The 23,467-nt window shown below is 45.0% G+C and overlaps 1 protein-coding gene across 2 annotated transcripts in view; it reads left to right on the plus strand.

Moving 5' to 3' along the window:
- LDLRAD3 (low density lipoprotein receptor class A domain containing 3) overlaps positions 1-23,467 on the plus strand; it is a 289,197-nt gene that overhangs the window by 78,780 nt on the left and 186,950 nt on the right. For both annotated transcript variants that reach the window (XM_039470544.2, XM_074401310.1), the window contains exon 2: positions 13,154-13,300. In XM_039470544.2, coding sequence (XP_039326478.1) covers positions 13,154-13,300 — 147 coding nt within the window. The remainder of the gene's footprint in view (positions 1-13,153; positions 13,301-23,467) is intronic.

Consider the following 23,467-nt stretch of genomic DNA (forward strand, 5'->3'; position numbering starts at 1 on the left):
AAGTGGGGACTCCAGTGGTAAATACTGCTTAACTCTGGCACTTTCTAGATGTACAAACATCATTTGCTCAAGAAGTCAGCTAATTCCTCATGATGGAGGGCCTGTCGTCGTGCTCAGGAGGGAGGGTGCCTGCGTGAGCAGATTGTAGAAGCGGGATGGACCAGTTTAATGCATTAAGCTACTTAAGAAAATTTAAAAAGACTCACGGGTTAATATACACACCCTCCTTGCTTGACTGAAAAAGACTGGCGTTTTTGATCTCCCTGGCAGGGTTGCTCTCCCAATCAGAAGTGATAAGCCAAACGATCATTTATTTGCTGAGACATGATGGAAGATTATGGATAGTTGAAGTGAACCAGAGAAGCCCTTTAATCCATAGGGAATGGGAGACAGGTGTGATTCCTGTCCCTTTGGAGATTATTTTCTCCTGTTGCCGGGGACCATAGGACTGACCATCTCCTAGCTGACAGTGGAGACGGTCAGAGTTGTAAAGTGCAGAGGCCAGAATTGGGTCTCATCTGGGAGCCAGACCTGGATTCTTTGGCCAGCTCCAGCACTGCCTTTTGATGGGCTGGTTGATCTCTGGCTTTAGTTTCTTTGTATTAAACAGGAGGAACTGTCTTCAGTACCTGCCTTTCAAGGATATTTTCAGTTCTTCAGAGGAGGAGCTCTATGTCAATCCCACATATTATTTTTAAGTGCCGAAGACTCTATCTAGGACAGGTAGATTATGTGTGTTTGGCTGCTATGGGGATGATTACGAGTCCACAGAAACAAAGAATAAGCTGAGAGTTGAAAAGGAATTTGGTTGTCATCTATTACTGCCTTATTTTATGCATGGGAAAACCGAGGCTCAGGGAAGCGTAGCAAATCCCCCAAAGCCCAGTGGTGAGTCCCGTTTGCTTTTCTCTTTTGACCTGCTTTATAGCTGTTTGGAAGGGTTGGTTCATGTGTGTCGTTTAGCTGCTATTAAAGAGCACTAGAACACATGCACACGAATGTTCATTGCAGCACAATTTACAGTAGCAAAGACCCGGAACCAACCTAAATGCCCGTTGATGATAGACTGGACGGGGAAAATGTGGCACATATACACTGTGGAATATTATACAGCCATAAAAAATGATGAGTTTGTGTCCTTTGTAGGGACATAGATGAACCTGGAAACTATCATTCTTAGCAAACTGACACAAGAACAGAAAATCAAACACCCCATGTTCTCACTCATAGGCGGGTGTTGAACAATGAGAACACATGGACACAGGAAGGGGAGCATCACACACTGGGGTCTGTTGGGGGGAAATAGGGGAGGGACAGTGGGGGGTGGGGAGCTGGGGAGAGATAACGTGGGGAGAAATGCCAGACATAGGTGATAGGGAGGAAGGCAGTAAATCACACTGCCATGTGTTTACCTATACAATAATCTTGCATGTTCTTCACATGTACCCCCAAACCTAAAATGCAATAATAAAAAAAGCCCTAGAAATGATTTAAGGAGGGCTAATTATTTCTTAGGAATAATTGAGCTGAGGCCATCATGTATGAGAAGACACACGGCCAGGGTCTTCACTGGGAGCTCTTTAACTGTGTCCTTAAAACCTGGTGTCTGTCCCTACAATCTGCTTTTCTGGATCTGAGTGACCGCCAGTTCCCAGCCAACCAGCCCAAATTCCAGCAGGCTTCCCATCTGACCAGGCAACAATCCCTCTAGAGAGGCAGGAAGAGAAAAGGAACCCAGCCTCCTCTGACTCAGAGAGGCAGTAAAAATGTATGGAGGGAAGGAAGGAGTAACCCATAGTAGTACCATTTATTAAACCCCAAGCATATGCCGCCTGCTCTCATATATACACTTTATCCTTCTAGCTCTTGTATGTTCACATTATATCCATATTTATGTTTTATATCTATATCAACAGCTATATCCATATCTATATCTTTATCATTATCTGTATCATCATCCCTCTGTCCCTTAGCAATGCTGCCAGGGAGGTGGGGTTTCCTCAGTTTTACAAATGGAAAATGGAAGCTTAGAGAGGGTAGCTCGCTTGTTTGAAGTTGCACAGCTAGTTTTGGTCATAAGAGAACTAGGCATTAGAACCCAAGTCTGGCTCACTCTGCTTTTTGTTTTTAACAGACTGCCTTCCCAGAAGGGAGGGGCAAGGTGCAGGGATTGGGCTTCACTGTCTGGTTTCCTTGCCTTCCCCTGTCCTTCACCCTCAGACCACTTCTGTGCTGGCCACCCTGGTTTTCCATTCTGCTCTGTGCCTTTTGCCCCTCCTTAGTTGCAAAAGCCAGGGGGCCTTACCAAGTCACAGCCTTGGCTACCCCCAGCTGAGCCCATCTGAGCTTTGCTCAGCCTCCTGCAGCTCCATATTGCGGGGTGAGGAGGCAGATGGTGTGGACTATTCTAAGGAAGACAGCTTTACTGTGGCTTTCCCCACCCTGACTTCTTAGGGAGTCAGTATCCAAAATATCTGACCTACTGGCTAGGCCTTGCTATTTCTGTTTTAGGAATGTCATGGCTTAATGAGTTTGGTGGGTAAATCTATCTTAGGAGATATGTTTATTTTTTCCTCCACAATCAGCTTCTACCCTGCAACTGCTGCTGCCTTTCAGAATATGAAAGGAGTTCGTAATAGATGGAATCTCCCAGGAGAATGTCTTTGCATTTGCTCTTTCTTTTCCAGGAGGAACACTTGCCCCCTTTTATTTCACATTCCTTTGTAGTTGGTGGGGTTTTTGAAGTGAGAATATGGTGATAAATGCTTCCGTATGTCTTTCATAGGTTTTTTTTCCCTCAAATATCAGTGCAAATTTTGTTCTCTATAATACAATTTTATTAATGAAACATTTTTTTAAAGGGTAGAGAAAAGTTACCAAAGAATAACATAAGAATTTATATCTATATCAACAGCTATATCCATATCTATGTCTTTATCATTATCTGTATCATCATCCCTCTGTCCCTTAGCAATGCTGCCAGGGAGGTAAGGTTTCCTCAGTTTTACAAATGGAAAATGGAAGCTTAGAGAGGGTAGCTCACTTGTTTGAAGTTGCACAGCTAGTGCCTGCCACCGTATGCCTGCCACCCAGTTCCACTGAATTCTAATCTGCCATGCTGGCTCCAGATATTTTTAAAGACAAATCTTCCAGTTGAAGCTCATGTGTGCTGATCCCATTTGCCAGAGGTACCCACGATCCTGAATTTGGTATTTATTCCTCCTGTATATTTTAAAAATACTTTTACATCTGTGTGTATCCATTAAAATAGTATGTTTTTAAACAGGATGCAGATGATATTCTACAGTTTGCTTTATTTGCTTAGCAGTAAGTTTCTCAGATTTACCTGTGTTGTGTCATGTAAACCCTAGCTCATTTAATTGAAGCTCTGAGTAGCCTTCCATTGTGTAACTGTACCCTGTTTCTCATCCATTCTCCTTTGGATGAACATTTAGTTTGTCTTAGAGTTTCATATATAGTAGTGTCTCAGTGAAACTTCTCTTGCTGTCACCCTGGGGACGTGTACATGTTTGTCCCTAGGCCTAGAGTATGTATTAAGGATTGATTGGGTCAAAGTGTCAGGGCTTTAAACCAGTGATTCCATCTTAATAGGGGCTGGATAAAATAAGGCTGAGACCTACTGGGCCGAATTCCCAGGAGTTTAGGCATTCTGAGACACAGGATGACATAGGAGGTTGGCAGAAGATACAGGTCATAAAGACCTTGCTGATAAAACAGGTTTCAATAAAGAAGCCGGCCAAAATCCACCAAAACCAGTGGTGACAAACGTGACCTCTGGTCGTCCTCATTGCTCATTATATGCTAATTACAGTGCATTAGCATGCTAAAAGACACTTCCACCAGTGCGCTGACAGTTTACAAATGCTTTGACAACGTCCGGAAGTTACCCTATATGTTCTGAAATGGGGAGGAGCCCTTGCTTCTAGGAATTGCCTACCCCTTTCCTAGAAGACTTACTAATAACCATAAAAATGAGCAACCAGCAGGCCTTGGGGCTGCTCTGCTCATTGGAGTAGCCATTCTTTTATTATTTTATTTTCTTCATAAACTTGCTTTCACGTTATTCTATGGATTTGCCTCGAATTCTTTCTTGCATGAGATCCAAGAACCCTGTCTTGGAATCTGGATCAGGACCCCTTTCCTGTAACAAAATGTGTGAGCTTCGCTAGGAGTTGCCAAATTGCTCTTCAGATGTGCCTTTGTGAGTTCCTGTTCCTCTGCCTCTTCTTGCCACTTGAGAGTATCCGGCTTCAAATTTTTGCAAGTCTGATGGGCAAGAAAGAGAGCTCTAGTGTTCCATTAATCATTCTTTGATTACAAGTGAGATTCAGCATATATTAAGTAGCTATTTGAGTTTCCTCATCAACGCAAGTACCTGTTCATGTGCTTTGTCCATTTTTCTACCGGGCTGCTTGTGTTTTCTTATATCATTTTGTCAGAAAATTCTAGATATTGATACTTTGTGGGTTATACATGTGGCAGATACCTTCTTCCAGTTCGTGGCTTCTCTTTTAACTTTGTTTATGATACCTGTTGATGACTAGGAGTCTTATGTTTTAATGGAGTTGTATTTAACAGTCTTTTCCTTTGTGGCTTGTGCTTTGAGATTTATTTCAGAATTTCTTTCTTACCCTGAGCTCATATAGATACACGTTGGGGCCTCTATGAAGATCGTTTTGCTTTTCTGGCCTTATTCCGTAGTTGGCTGTGGTATTTTCCATATTTGCCCTGCCTGGCGGCATCTGTGCGGAGCAGAAGAGAGAATGTCGAATGGTTCCCAGTGGCTGTGGAAATTGTCGCCGTTGTCCCTGGGCACAAGGGGCTGGGCTGAACCTGGGGTTGTAGCAGAATCCTTCTTCCTGGCCAGTGGCTGTTACTGAGAGGTGCTGAAGTGCAGAGTTGATTGGCCCTCTCATAAGCCCCGGCTTATCGCAAGCCTGATAAAATTGGTTGTAAAGTTGTCCCCTCCTTCACTTTAGCGGCATGTCCATCACACTTCCTCCTGCTGCTGCTGATTGAGCCGAAAAGACAGACGGCATGAGGGGATGGCTCCTGCTCTGGATTCTCTCCCAGGCCTGACCAGCAGCCAGCCCTTGGCAAGGACACGGGTGTGAGTGAAAAGCGAGTGCTTGCACAAGTTCTTCCAGAAGCTCTTCACTTCAGCGCCTTTCCTCTTGGGAGCCCAGAAGTGTTCTTCACCCCAGCCTCACTTATCCATTGCATTTTGTGTGGCAGAGCGTAAATGGGTTCAACTCCGGCTTAGATAAATTCACAGAATTTAAGACTGTCAGAACTGGAAAGGTCTTTAGGGGTCGACAGTTTCCGTTCCTCATTCATTCAGTCAACAGGCATTTATGGAGGGTCTGCCAGGCACGTGGCACTTGCTAGCTGCTGAGGACGCAGCAGCAAGAAGACATGGTGTGGGGGGCAGCCAGTCAACAACGGGGCTCATTTCAGAGCGGTGGGTGTGATGGGATAGGGGGATATGCCTTGGGATTGGGCACTTCTGTCGTTTTCTGATTTTACATAAACCTGTAGTCTTCTAGTGCAGGAGTCAGTTGGCAAATAGGCTAAAGCCAGCCATACCCTGAGCCAGGTATGGTTTTTATGTATTTAAATGGTTGGGAAAAAAAATCAGACGTTTATAGTATATTTTGATAATAGGAAACACAAACTTTGAACCTCAATTAAGTGAAATGCTAATTACCCGCCCCAAAAAGAATTCCATTTTTTCCCAGAAAAATTTTCCCAGTGATTATGAACATATTTTAAATTTCATCAATAAAAAATGTGTGGAGAATTCTTTTCTCTCCTCTTATATAGGTAATTTAATTTTGCCTCTTGGCCTACATAGACTGAAATATTTACTCTGGCTGTTTGCAGACCTATTCCAGCTGTGTGACCTTGGGCAGGTTACTTCTTCAATCTTGGGTTCCTCATCTGCAAAGTGGATATGGTGCCTGTTTCATAGGGCAATTGTAAGGAGTAAGAAAGAATGAATGTTTCACTCCTGCCATGTGTATGTGTTTCAGTAGATGTCAGGTCTTCCCTAGCAAAACATCCCTAATAATTCATTTCTGGAGCGCTATTAAGGGAGCAGGAGGAGGGATGGGATGAGGGTGGGGCTGGGGTTCAGTGCTCATCTTAGAGGTCTGCATCATGACAAACAGCATCTTCCATAGTTGCTATCAGACCCCCAAACTGTGAACCTTGGACCTCACAAAGGCCGTATCCTGATGGCTCTGCAGACCCCAATGAAATTAACACTGCTGCAACCTAATTTTCTTCATGAAATGCACTGAAGCATAACTAAAAAAATGTAAGTAGCAACTATTAGGCCCTTGATGAGGCTATAAGTACAGGACAAAAATAATTTGTAAAACGATTTCCTGGTGAAAAACTGTCCTTTACCTGGACCCCTTTGCTTGCCCCATTAATACCAGCCATTGACTTTCTTTACTAACTTACTTTATAAGAAAGAAATGAAGCCTTTATCATTTTGTAGCTCATGGTGCTTTACCCTTATAGGAGAAACAACCATCTAGCTGTATGAAGGGCAGACACTTCATGGCACAGTAGGCAACTAGGCTCACTCACTATCCTGGTGACTTGCTCTGTCCATCAGTTGTTCCTGCTGCAGAATTGCAGACCATCTTCTTTTAGGCTCATAGACAGTATAAATATGAAATCTGTGCATGTCAATAGCCAGTGGTCCTGGGCTGAGCCCAGGAGTCATGTTATAACTTCTCAGCAATTTCCCTGGGCTGTATCTTCCTTGAACAGATGGATAAATGGAGGCTGGGGCTATTGGAATGAGCTCACAGGGAAGGGTGGCCTGAAGAGTCTAGACAGAGATGGAGACCTGGCTGTGCTCAGGTGCTTGGAGCCAGAGGGCACATCCTTGCCCCAGACTCGGACAGCCTTGTGTGACTGTTCTGGGGACAGCGAGCATGCTCCTCATAGTCAGGCTCCAGCAGGAAGCAGTTTGATGGGAACCGAATGGCTCTGGGAAGTGTACAGGACAGATGTCTCTGGTTTTCTCTGACACTGATACTACTGCGTGGAGCAGCCTAGAGTCGAGGAGGTTTTCAGGGATTTTCTAGGGATGTTTATAAACAGATCGTTGCAGAGCAGCTCACTCGTTGGTCTTACTTGTGCCTGTGCATGGAGTGCATGTGTGTGTGTGTGTGTGTGTGTGTATGTATGTGTGTATATTTGAAGAAGCCATCACGGGGAAAACAGACAGTGGCTTTCTGTGGCTTCATAACACTATATTTGTTGGCATTGGGCAGTGGAAAGAGGTTGTTAATTCTCTGGGGAGGTTTAGGACAAGATCTGTTTGAGATCTGCAAAACCAAATGCTAAGCCGTATGTGCGTCTGTACATATGTATGGCTGTGCGTCTTGCCTTTGCTGTTCATTGAGCCTTCAGATCCAGATTGTCAGGAAGCAAAGGATACAAATGAAGGCCACTGGGCAGAAGTAGGGAAGCAGGGCTGCCATGGTTTGCAGATGTTAATTCTAGATTACGTCATGACAGGGGGTCCCCCTAGGGCGGGAAGAACAGCAGAAGGAGAGAGCCAGGAGGACTCCAGCTGGTAGGATAGAATTCCCATTTCTCAGCAGGAAAAGTCCACATCACTAACTGCATGTTCTGGAGTCATTTGGGCAGAATGCAGCAGCTGTCTGGGTTTCTGCACTTGCCCCAGTTTTGGCCCCCTTGTCAAATGTAAATCCGTGGGAGCCGGCAGTTCTGGAAGAAGCTTCTGCAGCAGGCTGTTTGCCTTTGTCCAATGAGGGGGACTTGCATTTTTTTTTTTTTTCGTTCTTGGTGCAGATGGTGTAGTTATTTTAAGTAAGTGATGTGCTGCGGTGAAAATGGGCAACTCTTTTTCATTTTTCAGCTTAATGAAAAAAAAGAGAAGGGAGGAGGAGAAACCCCAACTAGCCAACTTCGTGCTAATGCTTGCCTGTTTTGGATTCTAAATGTGTCCCGAGGCACTAAGATGGGATAAATATTTCAGCCACTAGAAAGTCCTGCCATCAGCCTGGAAAGATTTCTAACCTCTTTTAAAGCAGACAGGGCAGTAATTTACTTGTACAAATCCAGACACCCCCATATCCCTTATTTTAACTATGTATGTAGAGATCCCACTCACATTCCAGGGGGTTGAGAAAAGGGGTGGATGGAACCTTCCAGGGAAGAGTACAGGGGAAAGGGAGGAAATAAATTAGTGACTGAACACTTGGCTTTCTTAGAGTGGTTACAAGTATTTATTGGAGACTTACAGAGTGGTTAGGTGCCCAGGGCGCCGAGCTGAACACAACAGCGCCTCTCTGCCCCCACGGAGTGTTCAGTATGGTGAGGAGGTAGTAGAGACACACAAGCACAAGCTGGGATAAAGGAAAATAGGACACTACCAGCGTGAAAACCAGGGGGACTGCCTGTAGATTGAGTGTCCATGAAGGGATCTGAGGAAGTGATTTAAGCTAAGGTCTGAAGGATGAATGAGGTTAGCCAAGTGTATTTGTGTGGGCTGCTGTTAGGTTGGTGCAAAAGTAATTGCATTAAGCAATTATGCAACTTGCATTGTGCAATTACTTTTGCACCAGCCTACCATAGCGTAGTCCACAGACTGGGAAATGATAGAAGTTTGTCTTCTCACATTGCTGGAGGTTAGAAGTCAGAGATCGAGGTGCAGGGTTAGTGTTCTCTGAGGCCCCGCTTCCATGGCTTATGGATGGTCCTCTTCTTCCCGTGTCTTCACATGGCCTTCCTTCTGTACGCAGTCTGTGTCCTGATCTCTTCTTAGAAGGACATCGGTCATACTGGATTAGAGCCCACCCTTATGCCATCGTTTTAGCTTCATTGCCTCTTTAAAGATCCTCGTCTCCAAATACAGTCACATTCGGAGGTTCTAGGTTTGAGGACTTCAGCATATAAATTTTGGGGGGACACAATGGAGCCCATTACACAGATGAAAGGTAGGTAGAAGAGTGTCTGGGGTCAGCAAACAGCACATCTGGTGGCTTCACAACAGGGGCCACTGAGGTATGTGGCAGGAGATGGTTTGAAGTAAGTATCCAGAAGCAGGCAGCAACTGGACCAGGCTGGGCTTTGTAAACTGCAGCGAGAGTTTTAGATTTATTCTGAGGGCACAGAGAACCCACCAGTGCATTTTAAAATCTCACCCCAAGTGAAGAGAAGGAACTGGAGGGAGTGAGAAGTGGGAAGTTCATAGGGTTTTTTTTAATTAATAAGCTAACGTTTGTTAACCTCGGTACTATTGCCATTTTCAGCTGGATGATTCTTCATTGTGGGCACTGTCTCGTGCATTACAGGAGGTATAGCAACATCTATGAACTCTGCCCACTAGATGCCAGTAGCACCCCCATCTCCCTGTCATGACAACCCAGGGTGTCTCCAGACAGCGCCATATGTTCCCTGGGGGGCAGAATGGATCCCTGTTGAAAACCCTGGTTGCAAAGGGTAAGAGAATAGTGGCGGCTTGGATTGGGTGGTATCAGTTGAGTGAGGCAAATGGATGGGCTTGAGGAATTTTTGAAGACGGAATCAACAAGATTTAAATTGCCTTTGCCTTGGTTTCTCCTCATGCTTTTTGTTTGTTTGTTTTTTTGTTTTTTTGTTTTTTTTTTTTTTCGAGATGGAGTCTTGCTCTTGTTGCCCAGGCTGGAGTGCAATGACACGATTTCAGCTCACTGCAACCTCCGCCACCTGGGTTCAAGTGATTCTCCTGCCTCAGCCTCCCAAGCAGCTGAGATTACAGGTGTGTGCCACCACACCCAGCTAATTTTTGTATTTTTAGTAGAGACGGGGTTTCACCGTGTTTGTCAGGCTGGTCTCAAACTCCTGACCTCAAGTGATCCACCCGTTTCAGCCTCCCAAAGTGCTGGGATCATAGGCGTGAGCCACCGCTGCCAGCCCTCCTCATGCTTCTGCGTTTGATGATATCACTTCCCTGAAGCACACGGCTGTGCACCACCTGCATGCCTAATAGAGTAACTCAGAAGAGCAAAAAGAATATGCCTCTCTGTTATTGTTCACCAGGCCCCAGGATCCCTGGTCCTGCTGGGAAAGCGCTTTGAACCCTGTGTCTGGCAGGACCACCTGTGTGTAACGGACATGGTATTTAGTCTCTGCATCCATCCATCCATTTGTCAAATCCATGTGCCGTCAGCCTTATTGACTCTCAGAGCAAGCACTTTTGGATCTAATTTGGCCAATTTTCTGGCTCCAGGAATCTGTTAATCAGAACAAGATTTCACAGTTGCAGTGACTTTTCCAGGGGGGCTTGCCTTCAAGGAGCTAGTTCTACAAATGCATGTGTAAGTATTTCCAAAGCAGAATGACAGTTACATTCCAGGCCCCTGAAGAGTTCTCTGCTTGCTGGAGAAGTCCAGAGCAGTTGCTAGCAAACAGCTGGAATGTCTGAATTTTCTGGGTTGAACATTTGTTGTTTGACTGGTATCCAGTACCTGGCTACCCCCTTTGAGGGTCCCCCTCGAGCCCTTGCTTGGAGATGGTGGATTGGTTTCATGTTCTTCTCGGGGTTGGTGGCTTTCTGGAGTCTGGTCTTGAGAGAGAGTCTCATGTTGATTCTGGGCTCAGAGGAACAGCACATATGATTAATTAGGGATGGCTGACTTTGCAGTGGAATAGGAAAAATAATAGCATAATACCTTTGCATTTCCCAACAATCAGAGCTGCATGATTTTTAAATTCCATGCTCTGGGCTACGTCTTCCTGCACAGACTCTTTGCTGACGCTGTTCTCTAGACCTGAGGAGTGCTTACTTTCATCTCTGTGTATCTATCAACATCCACCGTAAATGCTACCTTCTTTCTTGGAATCTTTTTTAATTTCTTTGAATTTTGACTTTATCTTAAGAACACCAGGGAGCCATTTAATGACCTGTTAAAGTTAAGAAATGTCATGATTGATTTGCTGTTTAGACAGAGCCTTCTGGCCACAGAGAGGGAGAGTGGGTTGGAGAGGGACAAGATTGGAGCCAGGGAGGCGAACTTGGGAGGTTGTGCTGTGCAGCAGTCCCTGTAAGAGAAGGTGCTGCTTCAGCTAGAGTCACAGCTGTGGCAGTGGAGGCGTAGGGACTGGTCACATGTAGGAGGTGATAGATTGAGGAGGGGACTAGGGAGATTTCTTGGGTTCTGATGTGGGCAGTTGGGCAGGGCAGAGCCCCTCCCTGTAGCTTCTCTCCTAGAGTTCTCCAGTGAACGATGAAAGCTCATTTTCAGTAATGAAACATGCATGTGCATTATTAATTCTGTATAATGCAGCAGATGGTCTACAAGGGAAATTCCATGGCACCAAGGCTGATGGGGTGTTGCTTGTCTATGATGGTGTCCCTTGCAATTGGTTGATGTCCACTTGTTCTAGTTATAAAATATTTTTAGTATCACCCCAGTGGTACCATCACGAGACTACAGAGTTAGTGCTCATCTGTGTTTGGAGAAGCCAGGGAACACTTCAAAGGAAAGGCTTTTTTGTTGTTTTGTTTTTGTTTGTTTGTTTATTTTGAGACAGAGTCTCGCTGTGTCACTAGGGTGGAGTGCAGTGGCACGACCTTGGCTCACTGTAACCTCCACCTCCCTGGTTCAAACTATTCTCCTGCCTCAGCCTCCCAAGAAGCTGGGGATTACAGGCACGTGCCACTACACCCAGCTAATTTTTGTTTTTTTAGTAGAGACAGGGTTTCACCATGTTGGCCAGGATGGTCTCTATTTCCTGACCTCGTGATCTGCCTGCCTCAACCTCCCGAAGTGCTGGGATTACAGGTGTGAGCCACCGAGCTGAGCTGAAAGGTAGCATATTTGTTTGTTTAAGGGCGTGCAGGGATTTACTAGGAGACCCAGTGGGTCAAAGGGCATCCCTGGTAAAAAAAATAGCACACATAAGGGATAGCGGCATGAAAGAGGATATGACGTTAGGGATCCGGAGATCTAGAGATGCTTCTCTTTGGTAAGGTTTATGAAAGAGAAGTGTGATCCTTCTCTTCTCCTGCTACCCCCAGGCAGGTCTAGACATCCCTGTTCTTATTTTGCTGTGTATGCCTTTCCAGCCTAAGGTATAAGCCCTAGCCATCATCTCTGCATCTTTAGAATGTAGCTCCAGTATCTGGTCATAAATGTCCAATAAATACTTATGGAATGACGCAGGAGGGAGCTCTGGAGCTGTGGGGTGCTGAAGGACTGGTCTTTTTTTTTTTCCTGCTTTTCCCCAAAACTCTTTTACTCACATGGTTCCTTTTTTCCTAGCCATTGATCACAAGGGCTCAGACTGATCAGATCGATCAGAAACTGGCTCCCTTGAAAACCTGTCCCCAGGGTCCACTGGCAGATGAATTCAGCACCCTGCCCACCTCCACCACCATAGGGCTGGCCTTCTCTGTTTGCCCGAGGGTTGGCTGTTTGGGGTGGAGCCCTTGGCACTTTATGGCCATGTTCAGTGGAGTTGAATCTGAAGTTGCAGCTTGGTTCTCAGCCTCCAGTAACTCTCGGCAGGCAATTCCATGACCTTGGGACCCTCTTGGAGTTTAGAAATCCTGAGTTCAAGATTCAGCACGGCCCTTTCTACCTGTACGACCTCAGGCAGGTTGGTTTTATAGGTCTGGGCTTCTGTTTCCTAGAGTGAAATGATCTCCCAGTATTCCTGCCAACTTGGCCCAACTTCAAGGATTCTGTGATTGTAAGGGCTGCAGAGTCTGAGGCCGGGAAAGATCTTGCAGTTCCTACTGCTGGAGTCTAGTGCTCACTCCTGTCTAGAATTTTTAACCACTGCTGATGGCCAGAAAAGAACATTTGAATTTTATTACCAGTCTTTGATGGAGAAAGAAAAAAAGTCTGTGAATATCCATTTTGTGCCCAACATTTATGTGTGTTTGTTCCCTGTATTTCTCCATTTAGCCCTCTCAGAATCTCCGGAGGCGTAGTGGGGCAGATTATTAGTCCATTTCACGGGTGAGGAAACTGAAGGTCAGAGAGGTTGAGTCACCTACCAGAAGTCTCACCTGTACCGAACCACACACGTTTCAGTTGAGGGGCGCTCAGGTCCCTGCTGTTGCTGTGCCATCTGACCTGTCCCCTCTCTTTGACAGAAAGCCAGCTCCTCCCCGGGAACAACTTTACCAATGAGTGCAACATACCAGGCAACTTCATGTGCAGCAATGGACGGTGCATCCCGGGCGCCTGGCAGTGTGACGGGCTGCCTGACTGCTTCGACAAGAGTGATGAGAAGGAGTGCCGTGAGTGGCCTGGCTCTTTACTGGGGTGGGGTGGCAGCCATCCTGGGGCAGAGGGGAACAGGTCCTGAGCTGGCTTAGACCCTGCACACTCTGCTTGCTGCAAACTGGTGGTTTTGTGCCTCTTGCCAACAGTCTTGTCGTCTCTGCTGTGTCTCCATCTCAGAGCTGTGTGCTGTGTGTAGACATAGGGCTCTTGGTGGATGTAGAGCCAGTGCTTTGAGAGAGCAGAGGGTTTTACCATCAGGCTCTACCAGTCCCTACCATGGAGTCCTGTCCTTGCCTTCACTTTATGTATGAGCCATTTGAGAATCCCAGAGGTTATGTGTGTGCAGCATCTTAAAACCAGCAAGTGGCACATGGGCTGTGGGAACCCGGGGCTGCCTGACTCCCAGGTCCATGCTGGTGACCATCTTACAGAGAACCGTGGAAGTTTCTTGAGGATTAAGTGAGGCATAGCATCCCACCAAGTATCCAGCATGGAGTTGGCACTGAATACATTGTAACGTGCTTTCCCTTCCCCTTTTCTCTGCCAATAGATATGACTTGAGCCTTTGCTGGGGACGTCACCTTCTAATGGGCATCACCAGGATCAGATGGTTTTGTGATCCTCTCCAACCCACCTCCTTTTCAGCCCCTACCTGTTTTGTGCTGCTGAAACATGCATGAGATTTGGGTTCATGATCATCTATGAGAAAAGAGGGCCGGGAATGTGGGTTGAGAGGGGTCCATGGTGTCAAACGATCCTGCTCCCTGCACTGCGGAGGTATATTTCTCTTCGTCTTCAGAGTTTGTCTCTGCAGAGTGAGCTTGGCCATGGTGCCCTGTGGGCATGTCCTCCTGGGTGCTCTGGTGTGTAGGAAATGTGACTGACAAGTGGTGGGCACAGGGTTGTCTCATGGGGGATTGCCTTGAGACCACATAACTGGACGATGGTTCCTGGCTCTTTCATGGGCTTTGAGACACCAGGCCACGTGGCTTCTCTGACAGGAGAACTATGCGTCCTGGCTCTGAGCCTGCTGTCTCCCTGGAAGCCATCTGAGGAAATGACTGAGAACAGGTTCATCATTTGAACTTATTTTTTTCTGAGATGGAGTCTTGCTCTGTTGCCCAGGCTGGAGTGCAGTGGTGTGATCTTGGCTCACTGCAACCTCCGCCTCCCAGGATCCAGCAATTCTGCCTCAGCCTCCCAAGTAGCTGGGATTACAGGTATCTGCCACTGTGCCCAACTAATTTTTGTATTTTTAGTAGAGATGGGGTTTCACCATGTTGGCTAGGCTGGTCTCGAGCTCCTGACCTCGTGATCCACTTGCCTCGGCCTCCCAAAGTGCTAGGATTAAAAGCATGAGCCACTGTGCCTGGCCAACCATTTGAACTTTTACCATATCTGTGACTGGAATTTGGGGCCCACTCTGTTGAGGCACAGGAAAAGGCACTGGCTTTGCAGTTTACACACCTCTGGAGCAAGCTGCCGCCTCTGAAACTGGACCTTCGCCCATCCAAGGGGTCCTGTGTCCCCAGTGCCTGGTCCTGCCCTTCAGAGAAGTTTTCGAGATGGGAAAATTGGGGAATGCGTTTTTTGGGGAGAATATTTTATACTGTTTGTTACATGTGATCTTTCTGAAATGATCACTATACATACTGAATTTTTATTTGTGCAGAGTTTTTCATTTATTTGTTGTTTTCAAACCCAGGCTGGAATGCAATGGCATGATCACAGCCCACTGCAGCCTCGTCCTCCTGGGCTCAAGTGATCCTCCCACTTTGGCCTCCAGCTGGGACCATAGGAGTGCTCCGTCATGCCTGGGTAATTTATTTTTTTTGTAGAAACAGGGTTTTGCCATGTTGCCCAGGCTGCTCTAGAACTCCTGAGCTCAAGCAATCCACCTCCCTCTGCCTCCCAATGTGCTGGGATTACGAGTACATGTGTGAGCCACCAAGCCTGGCCTGCAGAATTATGTTTTAAAAGTATGTCTGTTTTAGCTTTTCTCTGTTTCTAATACGGCTTCACAATTACTAGAGATGTAACATTTGTAATTTGAGCAAGTGACATAGTATGTCTGAGCTCTGTCATCTGTCTGGTTTTGAGGATTTATTGAACACTGTACAAGTGTGCCGAGTTTTACCATATCCATGACTGGAATTTTTGAGATATGGTGTATATTTGAACTTCGGCAAATGCAGACTGTTGTTAGCTGGTCTGGGAATATTTGGCACATGATCAGTTTCTGAAAGAATGCAGGATTAAGGAGTTGATTCCCAAATTGTATTACCAGCTTTGTCAATAGCAGCTGCGTGAAATTAGGGAATTCTATGACATTCTGTGTCCTCTGTCACTCCAGTCTCATGATTTTAGAATTCATGCTCAAACTGGAAGACATGGTGGAGAGCAAATATATATATATATAGATGTTGCTGGCAGCCGTCTGGAGCTGCTTGGTTTGGTTTGGAACGGGCTCGTTTTTGGCTATTCTCCATTATTTTTTTTTCCTGACTTCCTGCCCTTAGCCCCCAAGTGTGGTGGAGATTTGAGTGACATTTAGTTAGTCTTTTGAGCAAAACATAAATAAAAAAACCATACCCCCAAAACGTACATTAACCTCTCTCTGTAGCCCTTCTTTTTTCGTCTTTAAATTGTGAAAACAGAACATTTGAAAATTTAGACACTAGAGGGAAGGAGAAAAAGTCCCTTTTCTAGAACAGATTCTACTTTCTTTTAAAATTTCTTACATATTCCCTTCCAGCCTAGGAGTTGAGGGTGTGAGCCCTGGAGAAGGACGATTTGTGTCAAAATCTGAGCCCTTCTTCCCCCTTAAGGGGCTGTGTGATCTTTGGAAACATACCAGAATGTTCTAAACTTTAGCCTTTGGAAGGATTAAAAAGAATTCTTTAACATCCTGGTGCTTCGGTTTCCTCTTCTCCAAAATGGGGGTAATAAGGCTTCTGATACTTACTTAACATGGTTGTGAAGTTTTAACCTGTGTGAAGCATGCAGTGCTGTGCCTGTATACAGCAAATGGCTTGTAAACATTAACTAGTATTGGTTAAATCTGTACCATTTTATGTGGTCGTTGTCATGGGGAAATACGGTTCAGTTACCTTGCTTTTTCCTACTTAGCATTAGAGGCCCTTGGCCACATTCTATATTGAGAATTCACAGTTGTGTTGAGGCCGCCTAATGCTTTGTCAGGTAGAGACGCTGTAACTTGATCATCCCCCTATTGTTGGCTGTTCCAGTCTCTTCTGCACTTTAACTTCAATCAAAATGTTTAGGATCATTTTAGGAACTTACACATCACTAGATGACAGAAATATACAATGGTTTCAGCCAGAGCCAGGGAGGGTAGACAGGGCTGAGGTCTCCCAGGTGACCAACTTGGCAGTCTTTTTGAGGCTGATGGGAATGGGGGATGTGGAATTCCTGCTGTCTTCTGGCAGGGAGGGAGACTGGTTCTCTGTCTTGCTCATGAGCCGCAAAGATTTTTCTCTGCTTCTTTGGAGCAACTGGGTACTTAAGGGGAGATGAGTGAAGGTGGCAGTGTTCTCGCCTCGAAGAGGTGATTGTTTCAAGTGCTCTGTGGAGCGTTGGCATTGGGAAGATGATACGCTTCTTAAAAAAGAGAGAATTCTTGCCCTTTTCAAAGGGCAAGAAAGATCCTGGAGAGGTGTGTCATGGTGGAATATGAAGCAGTGAGCAGCTCTTCTGTATCCACAGCAGAGGAAGGATTTTCATCAAACAGGAAGAAATTTTTTTTTTTATAGTGAAGGTAATAAGATCACATATTGTAAAAATAGAGGGCAAAGAAGGAGAAAATGCATCTGTACTCAGATCCACTATTGGCATCCTGGAAGTTTTCATTCAGGCTTTTCCCTAGTGTAATCACCAAGGGTGTACAGTTTTATATTTTGACATTTTTTCATGTAACATTTCAACCTGTTAAAATTTTTATGTCTCTCCTCCCAGTTTTCTCTTTAACATTTTTAGTGCCATTAACTTGCTACAATATGGTTTGTTTACACATACTTTGGCGTTTCTCTTATTTCCAGCTTTCTACTATGGGAAACAGTGCTCACTTGTGAACAGGAGGGTGGACATGAGTTTCCCTCTGTTTTGAGAAATTTGCTTAGGCTAAATTCTCAGAATTAAAATTACTGGGCTGGAGGGAAGGCGCCTCTTCTGGCTCTTGACACTGACTGCCCACTTGTTTTGCTAAAGGTTTACCCCAGTTTGCTGGCAACGTATGAAAACTATGACTTTATTTTAGTCTTGGCAGCACTGGGTAACATCTTTAAAAAAATATTCTTCTGGTTTATTTAATTATTGAAAACAGTTACTTTTTTTAATTAAAAAAATTATCTGGTGAGATTGAGTGGTTTCCTTTACCTCTGCTTACTAATTTTATTTTTTGTGAGATACCTATTGATGGACTGAAATTAATTTCCAGTTGAGTTAAGACATTAAATTTTCTGCCTCTTGAATCTGTAGAAGAGGTTCATTTGGGGACACTTTGAGTATATTTTTTTTCTTGGTTAATGGAATGCCTTCAATGATAGTTTTATCCAAATAGCTTTTTTTAAAAAATAAAAGGAATAAAGATAATGTTTTAGAAAAACAAGGAAGCGCCACGAAAATTGTGATTATGAGGAGAGCTTATTAGAGCTGCCTCTAGTCCACACGATCCCAGGCATTTTACATTCTATTGATTCATTTGATCATCACAGAAGCCTTATTGGTAAGGGGCTGTTGCCATTTCTAGATGAGGAAATTGAGCCGTAGAGTGATTACACGCAGCTTGCCTGTTGGCCCAGAAAATAAGTCTCCATAACCTTCCCCCATCAGAGACCCCCAGTGGGGTCTTTCAGTCTTTTTCTACAGTTGTCTGTTACCCTGCTGAAATGGAATCTTACTGTTATCATGACATATTATCATGTTGAACCTGCTTTTTGAAAACATTCTAAAAACATCGATAATGGTTTCTTATGGAAATGACTTTAGATACGGCTGTTAGTCCTGGGAGTCTCTGAAATGTGTTCCTCGAAGAGACTGTCCTTTAATTAGTGCTGCCTTCTGTAATAAAGCAGCAGTCCAAATTTCCAGAACCCACAAGGGACCGGGAGTCAAGGGCCTTAAGATCTTTTTCCAGGTCTGTATTGATTTTAGCGACCGTCTCTGTGTCCTAACCAAGTGGTATTGGGGGGATGTTTGGGCCCCTCCGTCCCAAGGTGGTTCATTTTCTCCTTCGGAAAGTTATACTGATTGATGTCTTTGATTAGGCATGTACAGACCTGGCCCTTTATGTTTGGTGGGTGTGTTTGGTGGGGGGTATGGAGGAGGGATAAATTTGAGAACATTGTCAAATGATAAAATATTAACGAATCTCCAAATCCAGAGGCAGAAAGGTAGATGCAAAAACGGGATTTGAATTTTACTTGCTTTTATTGTTCCTGACCGTTTCTTGGACATGTGTTATTATTGCGCTGGTGGGAAGGTATAAATCCATGAGATAGGGTTGAGAGGACTAGTTTGGGAAAATGATCGCCAAGAAATATAAAAGAGCAAGAAAGCCAGGGTTGTGTGAAATTGTTCAGGCTTTACTCTTCCTTTTTCCTTTTTAGCATCTTCCTCATCTTCTGCCTCTAGGTGGTGCCACCTATATTTTCTTTTGACCTCTCACTACAGGGCAAGTAGAGATGGGGGGGAGGGTGGGGAGGAAGCTGGATTCTGAGTTATCCTATAACTAAGCTTTACCAGGAATTCAGCTGTTTCTCCAGGGCACCTAATGCTGGCTCCACACACAAAATGCCTCTGGAAATCAGGAAGCTTTCATAGGATGGATAGAGCTTGGATGCTTGGATGGATCAAGCATCTTCTCTTGGGCTGTTCTGTCTGTTCTCAAAGAAGGGGATGTATTGGCTGATGGGCTGTGGCTTAGGGAGGCAACCTGTCAGTCATTGTGTGCAGCTGCAGTGGGCTCATTTCTCCTCATCCCTGTGTAAAAAGCAGAACTGGCATAACCCTGTCATTTTGGGTTGAATTGTAGCCCAGCCTTCCTCTACAACTTTCCTATGTTGAAGTCCTAACCCGCAGAATTTCACAATGTGACTTTGTTTAAAGATGGGGTTTTATAGAGGTAAGCAAGTAAAAATGAGGTCGTTAGGTGGGCCCTAATCCAGTATGACTGGTGTCCTTATAAAAAGGGGAAATTTGGACACAGCAATATGTACAGAGGGAAGATGATGTGAAGACTTGTAGCAAGAAGATGACTATCTATAATCCAAAGAGAGGTCCTGGAACAGATGCTTCCCTCACAGCCCCCAGAGGGAATCAACTCTGCTACCACCTTGCTTTCAGACTCTGGCTGTCAGAATTGCCTGACAATGAATTCTGTGGTTGAAGCTGCCCAATTTGTGGTACTTGGTTATGGCAGCCCTGGCAAACTAATATGACCATCAACCTGTTATTATAGGCTGGGCATGGTGGCTTATGCCTGTAATCCCAACACTCTGGAATGCTGAGGCAGGCAGATTGCTTGATCCCAGGAATTTGAGACCAGCCTGGGCAACATGGTGAAATCCCAACTTGACTAAAAATGTGAAAATTAGCCAGATATGGTGGCAGAAGCTTGTAATCTCAGCTACTCGGGAGACTGAGGCACAAGATTTACTTGAACCCAGGAGGTAGAGGTTGCAGGGAGCTGATATCGTGCCACTGCACTCCAGCTTGAGTGACAGGGTGAGACCCTCTCTCTCAACAACAACAACAAAAAACCCAGAATTATTTTATGGTGAATGATAACTGGCTGCAGCTGTCTAACAGACTGCCATCTGCAGACATCCTGCTTTCATTTTTTTCCTTTAACAATTTGCAAGTAAGAATGTCACTGTTATGGGTCACATTGTGTCTTCCAAAAGGATATTGGATATGTTGAAATCCAAGCCCCTGGTATCTCAGAATGTGATCTTATTTGGAAGTGGGGGTCATTGTGGATGTAATTGGTTAAGATGCGGTTGTACTGGAGTAGGGTGGGCCTTTAATCCAATGTGAATGTTGTTGTCATAAGATAATAATATGAAGATATGAGGGAACAAGACCACGTAACAGAGGCAGAGACTGGGGGGAGGCACCTGCAAGCCAAGGCGTGCCGAGGACTGACGACCACCACCAGAAGCTGGCCTCCGCCCAGTCCATGTGGGCCTTTTATTAACCCCTGTACTGCCCAGCTTCTTGGGAAGAGTCACGCTCTCTGTTTCTTCTAGAGGCCCACTGCTTTCTCATATGAGTGAGATGTCCATTTTTTCCCCTGCATCTTGGTTTTTGGCAAGCTAGTGTTAAGTGCTGAATTCCAAAGGTCCTCTGAAGGAGTTGAGCCTCAGAAAATAAAACTGGCACTCCAGAGAGTCTAGACAGTTATCACCATGCTTTAAAGGTCTGTCCGTTAAACGCTTCAGAATCAAAAGACATGCTCTTTCACAGCACTTATGGTATGGAGGAAATCCAAGACCTACGAATATTTAGCCATGTGTCTCTTCTCATTGAGTCATTCTGTTTGTATTTGGTTTTTAAATGTCTCAGCTAATTCCTGGCATAACCCCTACTTCACTAAATTTCTTTAGTTTTAAATGTAAAACCATAAATCCTGTGGTTAAGAGCAGGGACCCTGGGGCCAGACAGTATTGAGTTCTCCCCCCAGCTTCCATTCATGACCTGTGCAGCCCTGGGTGCTTACCAGGCACCTGTTTTCTCATCTGTAAAATGGAGATAATAGCCTATCCCAGAGGTGTGATATTTCAGGGGTGATATTTCAAACATCTAATAAGTGCTGTCTCCAGGCCCTAAGCCAGTTAGAAAGGAGTGGCTTTAAACAATAGGTATTGATTCCTGGTGCAGACAAGGCGAAGATCAGCTCTGTGAGTCTGACATGAGCTAATATGAGGCTTGTAGCTGGTACCTGGTGTTAGTTAAGCATTCAGTGAGTGCTAGCTGACCCTGTTCCCTCAAACACATGTATGCTGGTGACATTTCCTGGCCAGCAGAATGCTGGGAGTTACTACTCCCCTATTTCCAACACCTCCCTCCTCCACTCCTAGGACTGCACTCCCCGCTCCCACATGCAGTCTTTTCCTGCTCTTAATTTGAGATCCTGTGCCATGGAAACACCTTCATCTGCTAGGTCAATATCTGCTTTTCACTGTCCCGTCTTGAACACACATTCATGAGCTTGCATCAAATAGCTTTTAGCTTAGAGCTCCAGGGAGCCAGCCAGATGCCCAAACTGGAGCAAAAGAAAAGGAAATAAGCATTTGGGGGCCTGAGGTGAGCCAGACTCTTGAGATTGCAGGGAAGGAAACATGGAGGTACCTCCTCTGTATTCAGATGGGGACCTGTGTCTTAATGGACCTGCAGTAGGCGCCCACCCCCAGAGTGACTGCCATCGGCTGTTCTCAGCTCTGCTGGAGCCCTGCACAATTAAACACCTAAGTGGATCTTAATGATGATATTTTGCTTCAGTGCTCAAGCTTCTCAGCCTCCATGAGTATGTAGTCCTCTCCACCTTCACGACACTGGCCTGAAGTCAGCGTCACTCCTTATGGTAGTCAGCATGGAACTTGCAAAAATTCCTGTCTTCCTGATCCCCTCTTGCCACTCTGGATGTACTCTTCGTGCCCTGTGGCCTATGGTGAGGACAGACTTTGAGTTTCAGATGTTGGAATCACAGCATGAAGTTTCAGGTAGGCATCTGGTAGGCACCCGCCTACATATGGACGTTTCCAGGTTGTCAGGCTGCACTTGACATAACATGCATTTGACTGTATGCAAACTTTTCTTAAAGGCCCCTGGTAGATTTTTGAAGATGCTGATAATTTTACACTCGGTGGAGAAGTACAAAGTGCTCCAAATGTTTCCAGTTTTATTAGTTTCCTAGGGCTGCTGTAACAAAATACCACAAACTGGGTGGCTTAGAACAATGCATATTTATTATTTCACAGTGCTAGAGGCCAGATGTCTAAAGCAAGGTGTCGGCTGGGCCATGGTTCCTCTGAAGGTTCTAGGGGAGGATACTTCCTTGCTTGTCCTCACTTCTGCTGATTTGCTGTCTGATATGGTTTAGCTGTGTCCCCACCCAAATCTCACCCAATTCCCATGTGTCGTGGGCGGGACCTGTGGGAGGTAATTGAATCATGGGGGCAGGTTTTTTTCTGTGCTGTTCTTGTAATAGTGAATAAATCTCGTAAGATCTGATTTTTTTTTTCATTAAAAAATGTATTTCAATTGTTTTTGAGGAATAGGTGGTTTTTGGTTACATGGATAAGTTCTTTTTAAATTTTATTTTATTTAAGTTCTGGGATATATGTGCAGAACGTGCAGGTTTGTTACATAGGTATACATCTGCCATGGGGGTTTGCTGAACTCATCAACCTGTCATCTAGGTTTTAAGCCCCACATACATTAGGTATTTACACTAATGCTTTTCCTCCCCTCGTCCCCCACTCCCCAACAGGCCCTGGTGTGTGGTATATCCCTCCCAGTGCCTGTGTGTTCTCATTGTTCAAGTTTCACTTATGAGTGAGAACATGTGGTGTTCAGTTTTCTGTTCTGTGTTAGTTTGCTGAGAATGATGGCTTCAAGCTTCATCCACGTCCGTGCAAAGAACATGATATCATTCTTTTTTATGGCTGCGTGGGTATTCCATGGTATATATGTGCCACATTTTCTTTATCCAACCTGACCTGATGGTTTTATAAATGGGGGTTCCCTGTACAAGCTCTGTTGCATGCCTCCATGTAAGACGTGGCTTTGCTCCTCCTTTGCCTTATGCCATGATTGTAAGGCCTCCCCAGCCATGTGGAACTGTAAGTCCACTAAACTTCTTTTTCTTTATAAATGACCCAGTCTCAAGTATGTTTTTATTAGCAGCATGAGAACAGACTAATATACTGTCCATTCTTGTGTTCTTCGGCTTGTAGATGCATCACTGCACCCTGCCCCCATCATCCCATGATGCTCTCCCTGTGTCTCTGTGTTTCTCTGTCCAAATTTCTTTTTTAAGGACACTGATCATTGGGTTAGGACCCACCCTAATCTAGTATGACTTCATCTTAACTTCATTATATCAGCAAAGACCAAATTTCCAAACGTAAGGTTACATTCACATGTCCCAGGGCACTGTT

This window comes from Saimiri boliviensis, chromosome 6, assembly GCF_048565385.1.
Source record: "Saimiri boliviensis isolate mSaiBol1 chromosome 6, mSaiBol1.pri, whole genome shotgun sequence".
Taxonomy (NCBI): domain Eukaryota; kingdom Metazoa; phylum Chordata; class Mammalia; order Primates; family Cebidae; genus Saimiri; species Saimiri boliviensis.